This window comes from Sphaerodactylus townsendi, linkage group LG03, assembly GCF_021028975.2.
Source record: "Sphaerodactylus townsendi isolate TG3544 linkage group LG03, MPM_Stown_v2.3, whole genome shotgun sequence".
Classification (NCBI taxonomy): domain Eukaryota; kingdom Metazoa; phylum Chordata; class Lepidosauria; order Squamata; family Sphaerodactylidae; genus Sphaerodactylus; species Sphaerodactylus townsendi.
The window spans coordinates 22,924,449-22,943,946 of NC_059427.1; the positions used below are offsets into that span (position 1 = coordinate 22,924,449).

At 59.8% G+C, this 19,498-nt stretch overlaps 1 protein-coding gene across 1 annotated transcript; it reads right to left on the reverse strand.

Annotated features, from left to right (window-relative positions):
- Nucleotides 1-1,497: 1,497 nt before the first annotated feature.
- Nucleotides 1,498-13,628, reverse strand: LOC125427754. The gene is made up of 4 exons (XM_048487310.1): nucleotides 13,077-13,628; nucleotides 9,486-9,646; nucleotides 6,968-7,100; nucleotides 1,498-1,970 (listed from the first exon to the last, which is right to left on the reverse strand). The coding sequence occupies exons 1-4, from the start codon at nucleotides 13,626-13,628 to the stop codon at nucleotides 1,788-1,790; spliced, it is 1,029 nt and encodes a 342-aa protein (XP_048343267.1). The 3' UTR covers nucleotides 1,498-1,787.
- Nucleotides 13,629-19,498: the final 5,870 nt, after the last annotated feature.

Genomic DNA, 19,498 nt, shown 5'->3' on the forward strand with positions numbered 1-19,498 from the left:
GCTGGTCACAGTTCTCTCAGAACTCTCTCAGCCCCACCTACCTCACAAGATGTCCATTGCGGGAAGAGGGGTGGGAAGAAGGAGCTTGTAAGCTGCCCTTGAGTGTCCTTACAGGAGAGAAAGGTGGGGTATAAATACACATTCTTCTATCTAGAGAATATAAACAGAACCAGAACCCCGCTAAAAAAGTCACCTAAATCTACCATCGTGTTTCTGACAGTGACCAACGAGATGCTTCCAGGAAGCCCATCATCAGCCATACATGAAGCCGTTTGTTTGCTTCAGCCTCTTGCCAAGGAAGCGGGACTTTGCGTGTGTGGAGAGAGGCGGCAGACAGCTCTGCACATGACTCCATCCGTCATTTCTGAGGTTAAGAGTTTTGGTAATTAGATAACCTTGCAGCAATCTGGTCGGAGGAACAGGTGGAGAATCCCCTAAATAGGCAACATCTGTGAGCCCCTCTAGGCCCCTCCGTTCATTGGAGGCGGACCTGGTAGTGATCCCTGGCCCCAAGGTGATCCGGCTGGCCTCTACAAGGGCCAGGGCGTTTACAACCCTGGCCCCTACCTGGTGGAACCAGCTCCCAGGTGAGATGAGGGCCCTGCGGGACTTACAGAGTTTCTGCAGGGCCTGCAAAACGGACCTGTTCCGCCAGGCGTTTGCCCAGCCGGGGTAACGTCGACATCTCGCAATATAATATACATCTGGCCTCCCGTGGGTACCAGTAAGGAGGAGGGGTGGGAGTTCTGAAGCCGTCAGTAATACCGTATGGTTCTTAATTATTGGGTATTGATTGTTTTTAATTGATTTAAAAAGTATTTATGACTGATGTCGGACACCGCCCTGAGCCCTCCGGGGGAGGGTGGCGTATAAAATTGATAAAATAAATAAAATAAAAATAAATTAATCGACCAGGAACAGGCGTTCACCCCTGAAGCATCTCCCCCGTGAGCGTGCCTGGCACCCAGCCCCACAGGTTGAGATCAAGCAGCCGTCACAGCTGAGCAGAGAGGGTCACTTTTAATATCTGGAGAAAAGCATGTAACAGACCAGCAGGTTCCCTGCACCCTGGCCACACAAAAGACAGGAGGACTGACCATAAGCCCGTGGTGGCGAACCTTTGGCACTCCAGATGTTAAGGACTACAATTCCCATCAGCCCCTGCCAGCATGACCAATTGGCCATGCTGGCAGGGGCTGATGGGAATTGTAGTCCATAACATCTGGAGTGCCAAAGGTTCGCCACCACTGCCATAAGCCCTTGGAGGCAAGGACTGGCCATCCAGGTTACAAGAGAGTCTCCATGTGCCACCTTGGCTCTGAAATAAGAGGAAAGAGCCCCAAAGCAGCCACCTGCAGAAGCACCGTTTAGACCAGGGGTCTGCAACCTGCGGCTCTCCAGGTGTTCATGGACTACAAATCCCATCAGCCCCTGCCAGCATGGCCATGCTGGCAGGGGCTGATGGGATTTGTAGTCCATGAACATCTGGATGACCAGTCCTGGTTTAGACAGTACCAAAGAATAAGCCGCTCAGCGCTTTCCGGGATTGTTGCCTCTTGTTGGAGCATCTGGAATTTCCTACTGCAAGTACAAGCAGGGAGGTTAAAGGAAGGGCACGGACTCCACTGGGAAGTGTGCAGACAGCGGTTCGGCAGGGAACACGAACACTTGGCAGCATGAAACCAAGGAGGCCCTTTTCCTCACTTGCAAGCTCTGCATCGTGCTCCACCGAGGACAGAGGGCTCCTCTGGAGAGAGTCCCCTCCCCCCCCCAAACCGACCCCACAGCTACGTGCGGCCCACAGCGCTGGCCAAGTAGAGTTCGTAGTTCTCCTCGCACCTTCTGACGCAGCGGCAGAAGTAGTTCACATCAGCAATTGCCTCCAGGAGGTCTGTCTGCACCAGGCAAACGTCATACAGCTCCGCCGTGGGGATCGTCTGGGTTCTGTTGTCTCCTGGCCCAGAGAATATCTGCCAGGTTAAAAGAAAAAGAAAGAAAGATGGGACTTGAGAGGTCACCGATGCTCTACCAGGGGTCTGCAACCTGCGGCTCTCCAGATGTTCATGGACTACAATTCCCATCAGCCCCTGCCAGCCTGGCCAATTGTAGTCCGTGAACATCTGGAGAGCCGCAGGTTGCAGACCCCTTTCCAGTGACCACGGGTGGCAAGGGAGTCTCTATGCGCCAGCCTGGCTCTGAATGAATCTGAAACCAGAGGGAAGAGCCCCAGGGACCCAAGGAAGAGTGGCTGTGGAACTGCAAGCCACGCCCCTTTCTGCAAGCCACGCCCCTTTCTTCATCCTCTTTAGGGATGGCCACAATGCTGCTTTTCCCATAAGTCCTGCCCGGAGCAATTTCTCTGAGTCTGGCAGCTGGAATCCCCACATCTCTGGAGTCTGGCCCTTGCTAAGCTACAGTACTGGAACTACATCTCCTGGGACCTAAGAAATAACGAAGCAGAGAAGGCCACTGAGCATGCCCAGGGCGCCCTTCACTTATTAGAGAACACATAGCTCTCTTTTCTGTATCGGGGTGTGGCAACCATGCTTTCCTAGTCTGTCCAGATGTTAAGAAACTTCTGTGTTAACCAATTCAGCCTAGAGAACTGTGTCCACGTTGCTGAAGGACAGATTCCCCTGCGTTTGGTGCTTATGGTCAAGATGCCCATTCAAGAGACTGCCTTGTTTTGTTTGTGCATATGGCTGCTACAATGAAAGTCTAGAAACTGGGGTGCTTTTGAGACCACCTTCCAATTTCGGCTTCCGAAAGAACCGTGGGGGGGTGGGAGCAGAGAGCCAAAAAATACAATGGAGACTGCTTTGCCTAATCCATGTGTCTGATGGGAAGTTAATTCGCATCAGAATTTCTCCCTTTTCAGGTGGAAATAAACTGACAGTTCTAAACTGTGCCAGCTCCTGAAAGGCCAAAAGGGCAGACTGTGACCAGATACCAGAAGACAGGAATTCCACGTTGCAGCAGGTCATTTCCCGCAGCCAGAAAAGAACATCACCAGAGCTGGCTGTAACAATTTAACACTCAGGAAGGGGACAAGTGCTGGATTGACCTAGTAGCCAGATTATCGCGTACTACGGGCCCCACCTTTTCAAGGGCTCCGCGGTAAATATTTGCGATCTGCCTGGTGAAATCAGCATCTCACTGTACCCTCACAACCTGGCAACGTTCTTGAAAGCGTAAACTTTTAAACGGTCGTTTTCTCGCTTTTGACATTTGAAACGGCCGGCTACGTGTAAGTGGCGGTATTACTGAAATGTCAGACATTTGTTGTATTATCTGGCTGAACAGCAAATGGAAAAAAATTACTATGCAAATAAATAACGCATGTTTTAATGTTTATGTACGTTTAAAAAAAAAATTAGGACCTCATTCTGACCTGGCTTGATCTGGCCCTGAAAGGGACTCTGATCGTAAACTAAGATGCAGTCACAGAGATGCACATCCCAACCGGTGTGTTGTGACTGGCTCAGCCTCCAGGGTCTACGGCCAGCCTTTGGGGGTTCTGAGACCAACAAGCCGTGGATCAAAGGGAACAAGCAGGAGCAAAACATTCCTTCCAGTAACTGGCACTGAGCCTCCATCTAGTTCACAGGTGTCAGACTCTCGCAGCCCTCCAGATGTTATGGACTACAGTTCCCATCATCCTCTGCCAGCAAAAAAGCCCTGGCCCCGGTTGAGGCAAGCTGGACAATTTTCAGGCCAGGGATCATCACCAATAGATTTTCATTTGCCGACCACAGCGATCTCCGGGGGACATCTACAAGTTGGCTCTGCATTATGCCAACAAATAACTTGTCTGTTATAGATCTATTGCCCATCAAATTAATCAAGTGGCCCCAAAGTGTCTTCTGGGAGATGGAGAAAGAATTCTATCTACGCCATACAAAATGATATAACTCCCTCCCCTCCAAACACTTTTAATCATCTTTGTTCTAAACTGGGGGGGGGGGGGGTGCAAATTCTTTAGCTTTTCTAAATGGGGCCGGTGCTTCAACCCCTTGATCCTTTTGCTGACCCTCTTCTGCATCTTTCTCCAACTACACGCAGTATTTTCTGAGATGTGCTGACCAGAACTAGATGCAGTCTTCCAAATAGAAGTGCACCACCAGGGCCTGAGAACTCTGAGATTTTTGTACCTTCAATCCCTTTTCCTAACAAATCCCTTTGCCTGGAATTTTCCAAACTTCTTCCTTCTGCACAGCTATCAAACTCACAGCAGCACCCGCTCACGCGCTGCAATTTGGCCAGCCACCAGCACTCGGCTAATGAGCCCTGCTTTACCTGAGGCCCACAAGCAGGCAGGGTAACAACTGTGGGATGTCAGCAGCCCAGAGCACAGCCAGGACCACACGCGTGAGTGCCAGAGGCAAACCGAAGCACAGCTCCAGACTACATTTGCAGGAATCACAATCCTCCCGGGCCTGTGAGCCACCACAGTCCATCTCTTGGAGCTGGAAGATGCTAGGCAGCACAGAATCGCCAGCAGTCCTCTTTGGGGCATTGCTGTCTTAAAATATCAGTGGACCAAAGGTCAGGCAAGCAGCAGGAAAAAGAGGAAGACTCAACATGAGATGGACTGACACAATCAAGAAAGCTATAACGACCTCAGTTTGCAAGATCTGAGCAAGACTGTTAACGATAGGATGCGAGATTGTCATCAATTCACAGGGCCGCCATAAGTCAAAAGCAAGTTGATGGCACTTCACACACACCACACACACCACACACACAGAGGCCAGGAATAGTTGAGGAATGCTTTCCGCTCTCCTGCCTTGGCCGTTGGAGAGATGCCAAGAGGCTCTTAGCGTCCTCCCCAGAGAGCTCACAGTGTTATTGATCAGCCGTAAGGACTACGGCAAGGGCGGGAAATCGACACCCTCCTGTGCCCAATAACGACACTTTGTCTACACAAAGAGCCTCCTGAGGCTATTGTGGCGGCTGGATTCCAGCAAGATCCAATTAACCTTTACTGCCCAGCTGCTCCTCAGGCGGCCAGGCCAGGCCAGGCCGCTGGCCCCGGCCCGCTCCCTCCTCCTCCTCTTGCGAGGCAAAGCTTTTGACAGAGATAAAAAGCTGGTACAACAGCGGACGGCCGCCCTCCTCCCTCTTGCTCCCTCGCTTCAGAGCATGCTCCAGTGTGAAAGCTGCCCTTTAAGCACATGGTGCTTCTTCAGGGCTGCTTAGAGCCAGTGAGGGAGAATGGGAATGACTCACGCCGCTGTCTGAGGACAGGAGCAGCCGCTGAGCAGCACCTGCTGTTCTGTACCAGCAAACCTTTCTCCTGCACGCTCCTCGCTCGGTCCCACCGCCCTGCTCCTCCCCAGGTAATTGGCAAGGGAAGGGAAAAGCCAAAAGGACTGTGGCTATTTACATACCCCGTGTTTCCCCGAATATAAGACAGTGTCTTATTTTTCTGCTCCACAGCTACATGCTCTGGTGTTCTGTTCGACGGGCATGCTTCCAAACAAAACCTTTGCTACATCTTACTTTCGGGGGATGCCTTATATTTCGCACTTCAGCAAAACCTCTACCATGTCTTATTTTTAGGGGATGTCTTATATTCGGGGAAACAGGGTAACAGCTGTGGCACATCCATGTGGCCAAAAGAGCCAGTCTGGAGCAGTGATTAGAGCAGGGGACCGGAGAGAGTCTGGTCCAAACCTCCCCTCGGCCACGGTCTCTTGCCGAGTGACGCTCGGGCCAGTAATTCTCTCAGCCTAACCTACCGCGCAGGGTTGTTGAGAGGATAAAACAGAGGAGAGGCGAAACTTGTAGGCCACCCTGAGCTCGTTTGGGGGAAAGGTGGGAAATGAACAAAAGTGTCAGACATGCCAGACAAAAAGGCAAGCAGAGGCGGACGTTTGGAATCGGTTCCTCAACTCTTCCCGTGTTTATCTGGTATTCTTGTTTATTTTATTACCTCATTCACCCTCCAAAGAGCTGTGGACATTTTACGTGCCGCTCATCCCACACACCCCCAACCGTATATCTCTACAATCACCTTGTGAAATAGGCTGGCTGACAGACTGCGAATGGGCCTCTGCTGTCACAGAAACCCTATGATGACCATTCTTAATAGCATCTTGTTCCTCCTTTCTAATACTGGTTAAAGTTCAGGTGGAGCTATAAATCGGGAAGCAAATCTTACTTCCCTTTTCCCCACTGTCCGCTATTCCTCTCCTCCCTTTGTTTAAATACAGCAGCTTGTATCCACTGGGATGCACAAGCAGAGTAGACTTCATGCACACGGACTTCCCCTGCAACCCCTCCAAATTTTGTTCTGTGAGGGCGGGGGAGGGTCAGCAGGCCCTCATTAACAGCATAGGACTAGAACCAGGGGGCATTCATTGAAAATGCTGGGGGGAAGAATTAGGACTAATAAAAGGAAACACTTCTTCACGCAACGTGTGATTGGTGTTTGGAATATGCTGCCACAGGAGGGGGTGATGGCCACTAACCTGGATAGCTTTAAAAGGGGCTTGGACAGATTTATGGAGGAGAAGTCGATCTATGGCTCCCCAATCTTGATCCTCCTTGATCTGAGATTGCAAATGCCTTAGCAAACCAGGTGCTCGGGAGCAGCAGCAGCAGAAGGCCATTGCTTTCACATCCTACATGTGAACTCCCAAAGGCACCTGGTGGGCCACTGCGAGTAGCAGAGAGCTGGACTAGATGGACTCTGGTCTGATCCAGCTGGCTTGTTCTTATGTTCTTATAGGGGGCAAAGTGGGGATCTACAGTGGGAGGGGAGGAAATCACCCCCACTTCTGCCCTGGGGGATACCCTCCCACTGTTGTAAACTAATAGCAAGATATAAGGGCATTCTCTCTCTCTGCCTGCAGCCCCTTCAGTTTCAGAATCGTGTTCTGTAGAATTCCTGCTAACAAAAAGATTCAGAATCATTTAAAAAGGATTACAAAAAGGTTTTTTCTAAAGTTCACATGAAAGGTACCCGAGGTTGGACGATGGTGTCCGAATCGTTTAGCCGAATGTTGTCATCGATACAGATGTGGTGGACGTTGGCGTCGTGAGGATCGATCCAAAAGGGCTTCCCGCCTTGACTGGAGAACTGATTCCTGGCCCACCTGCAACACAAGAAGACACTCAAGGAATACCTTTCCCAGGTGGCTAAACAAAACCTTCCAGGGAGGAATAGTATACACACGTCCCCTGCCCGGCCTGCCACCCCAAGGGAAGAAGAAAGGAGGATGCCAGAGGCTGCATTAGAAGAGACTTATGCTCCAGCCTGTGCACTCCAACACACATCAGCTGGGTTATCTTGGGCTAGTCACAGCTCTACGGAGCTCTCTCAGCCCCACCCACCTCACAGGGTGTTTGTTGTGAGGGGGGAAGGGAAAGGAGATTGTCAGCCCCTTTGAGTCTCCTACAGAAGAGAAAGGGGGGATATAAATCCAAACTCCTCTTCTTCTCTAGTAGTGTGTCTTGAGTGCTAGTAAATAAATATTCCATTCAGTTTGAATTGGTTGGTCTCTGTTGCTTTTTTCTTGGGAATATTGTGCAGGAATAAACGCACATGGACAAAAGATCTCTTGTTTATCTGTCTGGAAACCCTGCAATGAGCTAATTTCCCGCTCTCATGTTCCTGCACGTGAGCTCCCAAAGGCACCTGGTGGGCCACTGCGAGTAGCAGAGTGCTGGACTAGATGGACTCTGGTCTGATCCAGCAGGCTAGTTCTTATGTTCTTAAGTCCAGTTCAGGTAACAGTGGAAGGTGCAACATGCAGTTAGGTGTTCAGGACAGTACGGTGGGGTGTGGTGGAGAGGGAGTAACAGCCGGCAACAATTGCCAGAGGGCTTTGCCAAGCCACTACAGGGGGAAAAACCCCTTTAAACAATGCCAAAATGTTTCTAAGCATCAATCCAAAACAATGAGAACTAGAAACTCACTTTTTAAAATAAAAGATTCCCTGGATGTTGTATCACTGGGATACTCTGTATTACAGAGGCCAAGCTGCAGATGAATGAAACTGGTTCCGCATTAAATGCTATATGCAAGGCATACAAATGAGGGGTATCTCCCTGTTGCCCTATGTACCATCTGCTTATTTGAAAATCTGCTGGTCCCTTCCCGGGGTTAGGACCGGACGCCATCCACCTAATTATGGGTGGGTCATTGTTGCTACTGATTTTATTGTACAGTATTTGATCGATTTTACTGGGGTTATTCGATTTGTTCTTTCCTTGTATTTGCAATTTATTGTTTTCTTGTTTGGCTTGTACACCGCTCTGAGCCCTCCGGGGGTAGAGCGGTCTATCAAATCGAATATATACATGAAGAAAAATCTGTGAGGACGGAACCGGTCCTAGCTGATGCAAAGAAAAGACCACAGGTGATACTGGTGCCATCTGCTGAAGGCCTGGACTTCTGGGCAGCCCAGACCTCCTAGCAGCCACCCCAGGAAATAAAAATCAATTAAGGCAACCTGGCTGTGCTCAGCTTTGGAGATTAGTTCAAACCTGTTTTCAAGAGACTAGTTTGAATCTGCTCCTCTAAACCAGGAACAAGCAGATTGGCACCGAGTTCCGAGAAACAAAGTCCATAAGATGACTTCAACTTCATGGCGAACCAGAAGATGCCAGCTAATTACTCCCCCTCCCACCTGGGAGCAGCAGTGGCGTAGTGGCTAAGAGCAGTGGCTAAGAGCAGGTGCACTCTGATCTGGAGGAACCGGGTTTGATTCCCAGCTCTGCCACTTGAGTTGTGGAGGCTTATCTGGGGAATTCAGATTAGCCTGTGCACTCCCACACACGCCAGCTGGGTGACCTTGGGCTAGTCACAGCTTCTCGGAGCTCTCTCAGCCCCACCCACCTCACAGGGTGTTTGTTGAAGGGGGGAAGGGCAAGGAGATTGTAAGCCCCTTTGAGTCTTCTAAAGGAGAGAAAGGGGGGGATATACATCCAAACTCTTCTTCTTCTTCCCCCATGAAATCCACCTGGATTTAGTCCAGAGGTTTCCTTTCTTACTGATCGGGGGTCACATTCCCCAAGAGCCAGAGGAAGCCTCATTCCCCAGTCCCAGCAAGGGGCACAGCAGGGCCCGACAGACCTTGAACAATCCACGAAGACATGTGTTTTTTTTAAAGCTTCCGAGTAACTCAGCAAATGTCGGTTCAGTTGAGGCAAACCTTAAAGAAGCAAATAAATGTGCCGCAGCAGGAATATCTGGCTAAAGACAGCAGATAAATGGGCAATTGCTTAAGACCGGCTGTCATTCACTTGGCTCCAAAGGAATCGTTCTTTCATAGGATTTCTTTAATGAGCTACATTCTAGGGAGCGCAGGCGTTCTGGGAAATCTGCCCACCAAAGCAAGAAGGCTTTTGTTTAATTTTTTTTAAAAATAATCCGTCCAAGATTACTTTTCTCTCGCTAAGTGGAACCAGCGGTGTTCTAAAGGGAAGCCCACCTCCCTCACAGACTCAGACACTGAGCACGACCTTTCCTTCCTCACCAGTCAAAGTGGTCCCGGAAGCCACACAGGCCTTCCTTGGAGCTGAAGTACGTGTACGTTTCCCTGTCGCCCGCTTCCGTGGAGAGCCGCTCTGCCCCTTGAGTCAACGTCACCTTCTGTTTGCTGCAACGTATTTTCCCTGGGTTGAGGTCTACAGGCAGCTGCAGCAGCGCAGGAGAGAGATAAAAGAAATGTTACTTGATGTGAGTGCACCAGGGTGTGCGTATGATTATCTATGCAGGAGCTTAGGAGCCGAGCTCGAGGTAGGTGTTCCCCCTTGAGCCTGGAGATTGGACCAAATAGTTACTCTGTAGCATGATGCTGGCAGGGGATGATGGGAACTGTAGTCCATAACATCTGGAGGGCCACAAGTTTGACACCTATGCATCTATAGCAGTGAAGGCGAACCTTTTTGAGACCGAGTGCCCAAATTGCAACCCAAAACCCACTTATTTATCGCAAAGTGCCAACATGGCAATTTAACCTGAGTAACCCCCTCGAGCAGGGGCCAGCCTGCCGTAGCCTCCAGCAAGTCCCACATGCGCTGCTCTGCACCTCTTGAGCATCTCTGCCACCTCTGCCTCCTTCCCCCGGGCAGCCCCCCGGGCAGCAGCCACCTGGAGCACAGGCACCAGGCCCGCCAGCCTCCTCCTCCTCCTCGCTGAGGTGCATGCACATCAAGTCCAGCGGCCCAGGCCAGCCTAGATGTGTGTGTGTGTGGGGGGGTGATTTCCCCCCCACAAGACGAACTCTCTGCTCGCATGCCCACAGAGAGGTCTCTGAGTGCTACCTCTGGCACCCATGCCATAGGTTCGCCAACACTGATCTATAGCATCATACTTTCCATGTTCAGCTGTTCCACATCAACACAGAGCATATAAACTTGCCAGATTCAACACACTCTCCCTTTAGCTTGTTATATCATAAAATTCCGTTCTGGGGTAGTGTTCACCCCTTCAAGCAACGCGAGTTAGAATCTCCCATGTTCTGTTATGCTGTTCTTTTTATTCTAGAATTCATGTCAAATTTACTGATCTGCTGTTCTGTGGTAGGAGATGGTACTTGGATGACCTCAAGACATCGACTGTTCCCCCTTCAATGAACTCAGCTCCTCTCAATATTTAGCACATGTCTGATTAACAGTCAGTCCTTATCAAGGTGGTTCCTCCCTCCTCCTCTATTCTTTTGATTGAGTTACAAAGGCCCTTTTTGTACGAACCTTTCAAAATGTTTTTGAGGCAGAAAATAAAACGTCTTCCCCATGGAGTCCCTGCATTGTTTTTTCCCCCCTTTACATTCTGAAAACGTTTTATTTCCAGCCTCAACACTTTTTAAATGAACCCCCTTTCAAAATGATTCTTTCGCCTGAAACATTTTCAAAACCTTTTGACTTCTTGCACAATCCGCTTACTCCATTTTCCCATGCCTCTGTGCTGTCCCCGAACTTCCTCCTTGGCACTAGTTTGTTGCGTTGCTGAGATCACTCCATTCCCCTTTGCCTGTTTATTTTCGTCATTTCTCAGTGTGTGTGTGTGTGTGTGTGTGTGTTTTTTAGGGGAGGGGTAAAATCTTCCAAGCATCAATTATCCAAGCTACAGAAAATCGTAGCAAGAAGCATCGATTCAACAAATAACTAAAAAAAAGAGAGGAAAAACCCTTCCTAGCAGCCACAAATCCGTTTCGAGGAGGTGAGTGCAGACAAATTGTAGTAAAGGAGGGGATTGAAAAAGCGTTACAGATGTTTTAGGTGATTTGTACAGAAAGGGCCAAAAGCAGCTTTTTCTGAATTCCGGGGGAATCCCAGGAAATGTGGAAACCGCTGCCTTGTTTGCAGGTGGGCAGGTTCTGCCGCTGTTAGCTCAACCAGCATAGAGGCCAGCTGCTTTCCTACCACATATAATGTAGTACCTCTGAACCAAAAATCTCAAACTGCAGCAATTGGACAGCCAGGATGGTGTAACAGGAAGAACAATGGATTTTGATGGAGGCCACCTGGGCTGAAGAGGGATACTCGCTCTCTATAGCCCAGAAGCGCAAGATTCCTGATCACTTTTGAATTCAGAGATCCACTTCTCAATGCCTGCCCATTTCTTATCAGACAGACTAACTGACTCGGTCATGGTGGATTGTATTCTTGTGGCCTCTACTGTTATAAAAAGGTCTAAGGCAGTGGTGGTGAACCTATGGCACTCCAGATGTTCATGGACTACAATTCCCATCAGCCCCTGCCAGCATGTCCAATGGGGTTATGGGAAGCCATAGGTTCTCCACCACGGGTCTAAGGCAGTGATGGCGAACCTATGGCACGGGTGCCAGATGTGGCACTCGGAGCCCTCTCTGTGGGCACGTGCACACAGTTTGTCATGTGGGGGTGAAAAATCACCCCCCCACACACACAGACACATCTAGACTGGCCTAGGCCACTGAGCACAATGTGCGCGCACCATGGTGAGCAGGGAGGACTTGGCTGGCGGGCCTGGTGCCTGTGCTACGGGTGGCTGTTGCCCAAGGGGGGGCACAGAGGAGGCAGAGATGCTAGAGAGGCACAGAGCGGTGCGCGTGGGACTTGCTGGAGGCTAGAGCAGGCTGACCCCTGCTCAAGCGGATGGGGTGGAGGAAGCCAACTGGTTTTTCCTAAACCAAAACCTGAGCATTCAGGTTAAATTGCCGCGTCGGCACTTTGCGATAAATAAGTGGGGTTTGGGTTGCAATTTGGGCACTCGGTCTCAAAAAGGTTCGCCATCACTGGTCTAAGCCATCTTTCCAATGACCTGCCCAAGTGTCTGGTCTCCGACTGGAGTCAATAAACAGGCTCTGGATACGTGATCAGAAGTCTTCATTGAACACAGCCAGTACCTGGCTTTTACAAAGCTAGTTCTGGCAGGCTGAAGTGGAAAATGGTTACGTTTATCCCCGTAGATTTCCTGCCATAAAGCCCCCTCCCTGGTTCCCATGGAATGTGAGAATGTTACAGCGGAAAGAAGGAGGTTTGGGAGTTGAGCATCTCAAGGACAGCCCAGTGATAGCGTCCAGCCACCTGCCGCCACTCCCTGCTGGGACGGCATCAGGATTGCTTCTAGTTTAGCTACACTACAGTTACTAGAATCAAAGGAAAGAAGAAAGAACAGGAAAGCTCCATTAACATATCAGAAGTGAAGACAGCTTCCCCCCTCCCCACAGGCAGGTGTGAGTTCTTGCACCTAAGTCCCATTCACCGATGTCAGGCTCCATCCTGACACCAAGGCAGGGGGAGGAGACATCTCTGATCCTGGCAGAACCTCCTCTTGTACTACAATTGGGGGGGGGGGGGGCGGAGAAAGCAAGGAGCCTAAACCCAGAACTACGTAATCCCCCGGAGACCCAACAGAACATCCAAACATGGAGACAGGCCATAGGGAAAACCAAACTACTGTATCTGATGCTTCATTTATGTAAAAACCTCTACAAAACAAGACGGCACGAACTGGGGAGACGCAGCAGCAGACTTTCTAATAAGGCAGCGACTATGATAAAATCAGATGCGTCAAGCTGAGCAGGCCTGGAAGAGCAACTGCAGGGAGAAAGCCACCCCACGCGTTTAGAGCCACTCACCAGGACGTCCCGCAGTGCAGGGAAGTGGGGGTGCTGCCCCTCCAGGGCGCAGAGCATCGCCCGCAGGACGCGAGGCAGGTCTATGCCAAAAGTGCGGAAGATGACTGCAAAATGCCTCCCCTCCCGGTGGAGGCTCTGCAGGAGGTGGAAGAAGGAAGGCAGCATGAAGTGGTAGCGCTGGGTCGGCTGCTCACCAGGGATGGAGAGCGCCGAGTGAGGCTGGCCAGGCCACTGCAGCAGCTTCAGGTGGCTGCGGTGGGAGGGACCCGTGGGAAGCGCTTTCTGGGCCCAGGAGGCGCGGGCGGCAGGGTGAAGGCGGGCGCTTAAGCGCCGGGTGAGAGAGTAAAAGTTCACTGCATCCGGCCGAGGAGGGAGGAGTGAGGGGCCTTCGCTCAGCCATTGCCACTCGCCTGAAAGAGAGAAGGAAGGTTGGAGGGCCCAGCTTCGAAAACATTTCCCGCTGCTGTCGCTGGGACAGAAAGAGGGCTTCAGCCCCTGCACCGTACCTCCCTTGCATCTCCATCTCTTCACATATTCAAACACGGCTATCATGTCACCTAGGTAAACTCCAGGTACAGCTGCCATTCCCACCTTTGGACCAGCAGCTTCTTGCAGTCAGTAGTGTGCCATGAACCCAGGTACTTTAAAGGTCTCCTCTGTTCCCCAGGACGTTGCTGCACTCAGCTAAACAGACAATGCTAATCCAATTGTTGGTAATCCCATCAGTCATGGGGGCGGGGACAAGGCAGAAAAAATGCAGGGATTGGGGCCTCCCTCACCTTCTGTAAGGCTGTGCCCTGGACTCCCCACCCAAACACCTTTCCTACCAGGAGCAGCAGAGGCGTAGGAGGTTAAGAGCTCGTGTATCTAATCTGGAGGAACCGGGTTTGATTCCCCGCTCTGCCGCCTGAGCTGTGGAGGTTTATCTGGGGAATTCAGATTAGCCTGTGCACTCCCACACAGGCCAGCTGGGTGACCTTGGGCTAGTCACAGCTTCTCGGAGCTCTCACAGTCCCACCTACCTCACAGGGTGTTTGTTGTGAGGGGGGAAGGGCAAGGAGATTGTCAGCCCCTTTGAGTCTCCTACAGGAGAGAAAGGGGGGATAAAAATCCAAACTCTTCTTCTTCTTCTTGACAACCTCCAACCAAGGAGATTCCTCAACCTTCTCCTGACGCTTATTTTACTGCTTTTACCTAACATCCATAAAATACTGTCTCTCTCTCTCACACACACACCAAAGGATTCAGAGGAGTCTGCGAAGCCACTAACCACAGCACAGACAAAACATTATTTTTTTAAAAAATGGGGTGGTGAAGTGGGACTTATGAATACCTGATGTGAGCAGCAGTGGCCCAGGCAGAGGGCACCTGAGGTCAAGCCCCTTTGGCCTGAGAGATGTTCATTTGGATCCCTGATGCCTGCAAGGGAGGGAGGAAGGGAGGGGAGGGAGGGAGGGAGGGAGGCAGAGCACCATAACCCAGTTCTGAAGAAATCAACAGTATGCAAATGTGCTTCAAAAAGCACTGAAAGCAGCTCTTTCGATAAGGTTACCGTTGGCAGAGAACAAAGGAGGCTTGATCTATAAAGAGATCCGGATGGTGGGTGGCATAATCGGTGCACCTTGCGGCAGAGAGCTGAATTGCCACAGAGTCCTCCGGTTCAGATCCTCCTCAGAGGAGCACCAAAAAATCCCGTAGGCACTCAGCGAACACGGCTGCAAGGGAGCGGCACGTTAGGAGGCCAAGAAGGGCTCCCGACACACATTTCTCTCGCTCTCTTTTATGGCAGGCTACCACCACATGTCTTCAGGCAGCACTTGCAAACTTCCTTTCATTTTATCCTCACGTTGTGGTGTGAGGTCAGTCGAAGCTGAAATAGGATGACTGATCTCCGGCTGCTCAGTGATCTTCATGCCAGAGTGGGGAGGTACACCCAGGCTCAGTCCAGTGGTCTAATCACAATGCCATCTTCACTCCCCACCCCCACCCACGTTGGCCCATAATACAAACACAGAGGCAGCAGGGAGGAGCATTTGCACAGGGGAATCAGCAGCTGGGAGAAAACAGGATAGTACAGCGGTCTGCAACCTGCGGCTCTCCAGATGTTCATGGTCTACAATTCCCATCAGCCGCTGCCAGCATGGTCTACAATTTCAGCATGGCAGGGGCTGATGAGAATTGCAGTTCATGAACATCTGGAGAGCCGCACGTTGCAGACCCCTGGTAGTAGTAGTAGTAGTAGTAGTAGAAGAAGAAGAAGAAGAAGAGGAGGAGGAGGAGGAGGAGGAGGAGTTTGGTCTAGTCTGACCTCATCATATCTCAGAAGCTAAGAAGGCTCCAGCCCCCGCCCCCCCCCCCCCCCCCCCCCCCCCCCCCCCCCCCCCCACCCCCCCCCCCCCCCCCCCCCCCCCCCCCCCCCCCCCCCCCCCCCCCCCCCCCCCCCCCCCCCCCCCCCCCCCCCCCCCGCCCCCCAACCCCCCCAGCCCCCCCACCCCCCCCCCCGCCCCCCCCCCAGCCCACGCCCCCCCCCACCCCCCCCCCCCCCCCCCCCCCCCCCCCCCCCCCCCCCCCCCCCCCCCCCCCCCCCCCCCCCCACCCCCCCCCCCCCCCACCTCCCCCCCCCCCCACCCCCCCCCCCCCCCCCCCCCCCCCCCCCCCACCCCCCCCCCCCCCCACCCCCCCCCCCCCCCACCCCCCCCCCCCCCCACCCCCCCCCCCCCCCACCCCCCCCCCCCCCCACCCCCCCCCCCCCCCACCCCCCCCCCCCCCCACCCCCCCCCCCCCCCACCCCCCCCCCCCCCCACCCCCCCCCCCCCCCACCCCCCCCCCCCCCCACCCCCCCCCCCCCCCACCCCCCCCCCCCCCCACCCCCCCCCCCCCCCACCCCCCCCCCCCCCCACCCCCCCCCCCCCCCACCCCCCCCCCCCCCCACCCCCCCCCCCCCCCACCCCCCCCCCCCCCCACCCCCCCCCCCCCCCACCCCCCCCCCCCCCCACCCCCCCCCCCCCCCACCCCCCCCCCCCCCCACCCCCCCCCCCCCCCACCCCCCCCCCCCCCCACCCCCCCCCCCCCCCACCCCCCCCCCCCCCCACCCCCCCCCCCCCCCACCCCCCCCCCCCCCCACCCCCCCCCCCCCCCACCCCCCCCCCCCCCCACCCCCCCCCCCCCCCACCCCCCCCCCCCCCCACCCCCCCCCCCCCCCACCCCCCCCCCCCCCCACCCCCCCCCCCCCCCACCCCCCCCCCCCCCCACCCCCCCCCCCCCCCACCCCCCCCCCCCCCCACCCCCCCCCCCCCCCACCCCCCCCCCCCCCCACCCCCCCCCCCCCCCACCCCCCCCCCCCCCCACCCCCCCCCCCCCCCACCCCCCCCCCCCCCCACCCCCCCCCCCCCCCACCCCCCCCCCCCCCCACCCCCCCCCCCCCCCACCCCCCCCCCCCCCCACCCCCCCCCCCCCCCACCCCCCCCCCCCCCCACCCCCCCCCCCCCCCACCCCCCCCCCCCCCCACCCCCCCCCCCCCCCACCCCCCCCCCCCCCCACCCCCCCCCCCCCCCACCCCCCCCCCCCCCCACCCCCCCCCCCCCCCACCCCCCCCCCCCCCCACCCCCCCCCCCCCCCACCCCCCCCCCCCCCCACCCCCCCCCCCCCCCACCCCCCCCCCCCCCCACCCCCCCCCCCCCCCACCCCCCCCCCCCCCCACCCCCCCCCCCCCCCACCCCCCCCCCCCCCCACCCCCCCCCCCCCCCACCCCCCCCCCCCCCCACCCCCCCCCCCCCCCACCCCCCCCCCCCCCCACCCCCCCCCCCCCCCACCCCCCCCCCCCCCCACCCCCCCCCCCCCCCACCCCCCCCCCCCCCCACCCCCCCCCCCCCCCACCCCCCCCCCCCCCCACCCCCCCCCCCCCCCACCCCCCCCCCCCCCCACCCCCCCCCCCCCCCACCCCCCCCCCCCCCCACCCCCCCCCCCCCCCACCCCCCCCCCCCCCCACCCCCCCCCCCCCCCACCCCCCCCCCCCCCCACCCCCCCCCCCCCCCACCCCCCCCCCCCCCCACCCCCCCCCCCCCCCACCCCCCCCCCCCCCCACCCCCCCCCCCCCCCACCCCCCCCCCCCCCCACCCCCCCCCCCCCCCACCCCCCCCCCCCCCCACCCCCCCCCCCCCCCACCCCCCCCCCCCCCCACCCCCCCCCCCCCCCACCCCCCCCCCCCCCCACCCCCCCCCCCCCCCACCCCCCCCCCCCCCCACCCCCCCCCCCCCCCACCCCCCCCCCCCCCCACCCCCCCCCCCCCCCACCCCCCCCCCCCCCCACCCCCCCCCCCCCCCACCCCCCCCCCCCCCCACCCCCCCCCCCCCCCACCCCCCCCCCCCCCCACCCCCCCCCCCCCCCACCCCCCCCCCCCCCCACCCCCCCCCCCCCCCACCCCCCCCCCCCCCCACCCCCCCCCCCCCCCACCCCCCCCCCCCCCCACCCCCCCCCCCCCCCACCCCCCCCCCCCCCCACCCCCCCCCCCCCCCACCCCCCCCCCCCCCCACCCCCCCCCCCCCCCACCCCCCCCCCCCCCCACCCCCCCCCCCCCCCACCCCCCCCCCCCCCCACCCCCCCCCCCCCCCACCCCCCCCCCCCCCCACCCCCCCCCCCCCCCACCCCCCCCCCCCCCCACCCCCCCCCCCCCCCACCCCCCCCCCCCCCCACCCCCCCCCCCCCCCACCCCCCCCCCCCCCCACCCCCCCCCCCCCCCACCCCCCCCCCCCCCCACCCCCCCCCCCCCCCACCCCCCCCCCCCCCCACCCCCCCCCCCCCCCACCCCCCCCCCCCCCCACCCCCCCCCCCCCCCACCCCCCCCCCCCCCCACCCCCCCCCCCCCCCACCCCCCCCCCCCCCCACCCCCCCCCCCCCCCACCCCCCCCCCCCCCCACCCCCCCCCCCCCCCACCCCCCCCCCCCCCCACCCCCCCCCCCCCCCACCCCCCCCCCCCCCCACCCCCCCCCCCCCCCACCCCCCCCCCCCCCCACCCCCCCCCCCCCCCACCCCCCCCCCCCCCCACCCCCCCCCCCCCCCACCCCCCCCCCCCCCCACCCCCCCCCCCCCCCACCCCCCCCCCCCCCCACCCCCCCCCCCCCCCACCCCCCCCCCCCCCCACCCCCCCCCCCCCCCACCCCCCCCCCCCCCCACCCCCCCCCCCCCCCACCCCCCCCCCCCCCCACCCCCCCCCCCCCCCACCCCCCCCCCCCCCCACCCCCCCCCCCCCCCACCCCCCCCCCCCCCCACCCCCCCCCCCCCCCACCCCCCCCCCCCCCCACCCCCCCCCCCCCCCACCCCCCCCCCCCCCCACCCCCCCCCCCCCCCACCCCCCCCCCCCCCCACCCCCCCCCCCCCCCACCCCCCCCCCCCCCCACCCCCCCCCCCCCCCACCCCCCCCCCCCCCCACCCCCCCCCCCCCCCACCCCCCCCCCCCCCCACCCCCCCCCCCCCCCACCCCCCCCCCCCCCCACCCCCCCCCCCCCCCACCCCCCCCCCCCCCCACCCCCCCCCCCCCCCACCCCCCCCCCCCCCCACCCCCCCCCCCCCCCACCCCCCCCCCCCCCCACCCCCCCCCCCCCCCACCCCCCCCCCCCCCCACCCCCCCCCCCCCCCACCCCCCCCCCCCCCCACCCCCCCCCCCCCCCACCCCCCCCCCCCCCCACCCCCCCCCCCCCCCACCCCCCCCCCCCCCCACCCCCCCCCCCCCCCACCCCCCCCCCCCCCCACCCCCCCCCCCCCCCACCCCCCCCCCCCCCCACCCCCCCCCCCCCCCACCCCCCCCCCCCCCCACCCCCCCCCCCCCCCACCCCCCCCCCCCCCCACCCCCCCCCCCCCCCACCCCCCCCCCCCCCCACCCCCCCCCCCCCCCACCCCCCCCCCCCCCCACCCCCCCCCCCCCCCACCCCCCCCCCCCCCCACCCCCCCCCCCCCCCACCCCCCCCCCCCCCCACCCCCCCCCCCCCCCACCCCCCCCCCCCCCCACCCCCCCCCCCCCCCACCCCCCCCCCCCCCCACCCCCCCCCCCCCCCACCCCCCCCCCCCCCCACCCCCCCCCCCCCCCACCCCCCCCCCCCCCCACCCCCCCCCCCCCCCACCCCCCCCCCCCCCCACCCCCCCCCCCCCCCACCCCCCCCCCCCCCCACCCCCCCCCCCCCCCACCCCCCCCCCCCCCCACCCCCCCCCCCCCCCACCCCCCCCCCCCCCCACCCCCCCCCCCCCCCACCCCCCCCCCCCCCCACCCCCCCCCCCCCCCACCCCCCCCCCCCCCCACCCCCCCCCCCCCCCACCCCCCCCCCCCCCCACCCCCCCCCCCCCCCACCCCCCCCCCCCCCCACCCCCCCCCCCCCCCACCCCCCCCCCCCCCCACCCCCCCCCCCCCCCACCCCCCCCCCCCCCCACCC

Excerpts from the sequence above, each read along its gene's own strand:
- LOC125427754 (XM_048487310.1), bottom strand. The coding sequence starts at position 13,628 with ATGATAGCCGTGTTTGAATATGTGAAGAGATGGAGATGCAAGGGAGGT. Across the intron at positions 7,101-9,485 it reads TTCCGGGACCACTTTGACTG|GTGGGCCAGGAATCAGTTCT; the intron begins GTGAGGAAGGAA and ends CTTGTGTTGCAG. Across the intron at positions 1,971-6,967 it reads ACACCATCGTCCAACCTCGG|ATATTCTCTGGGCCAGGAGA; the intron begins GTACCTTTCATG and ends TTAACCTGGCAG.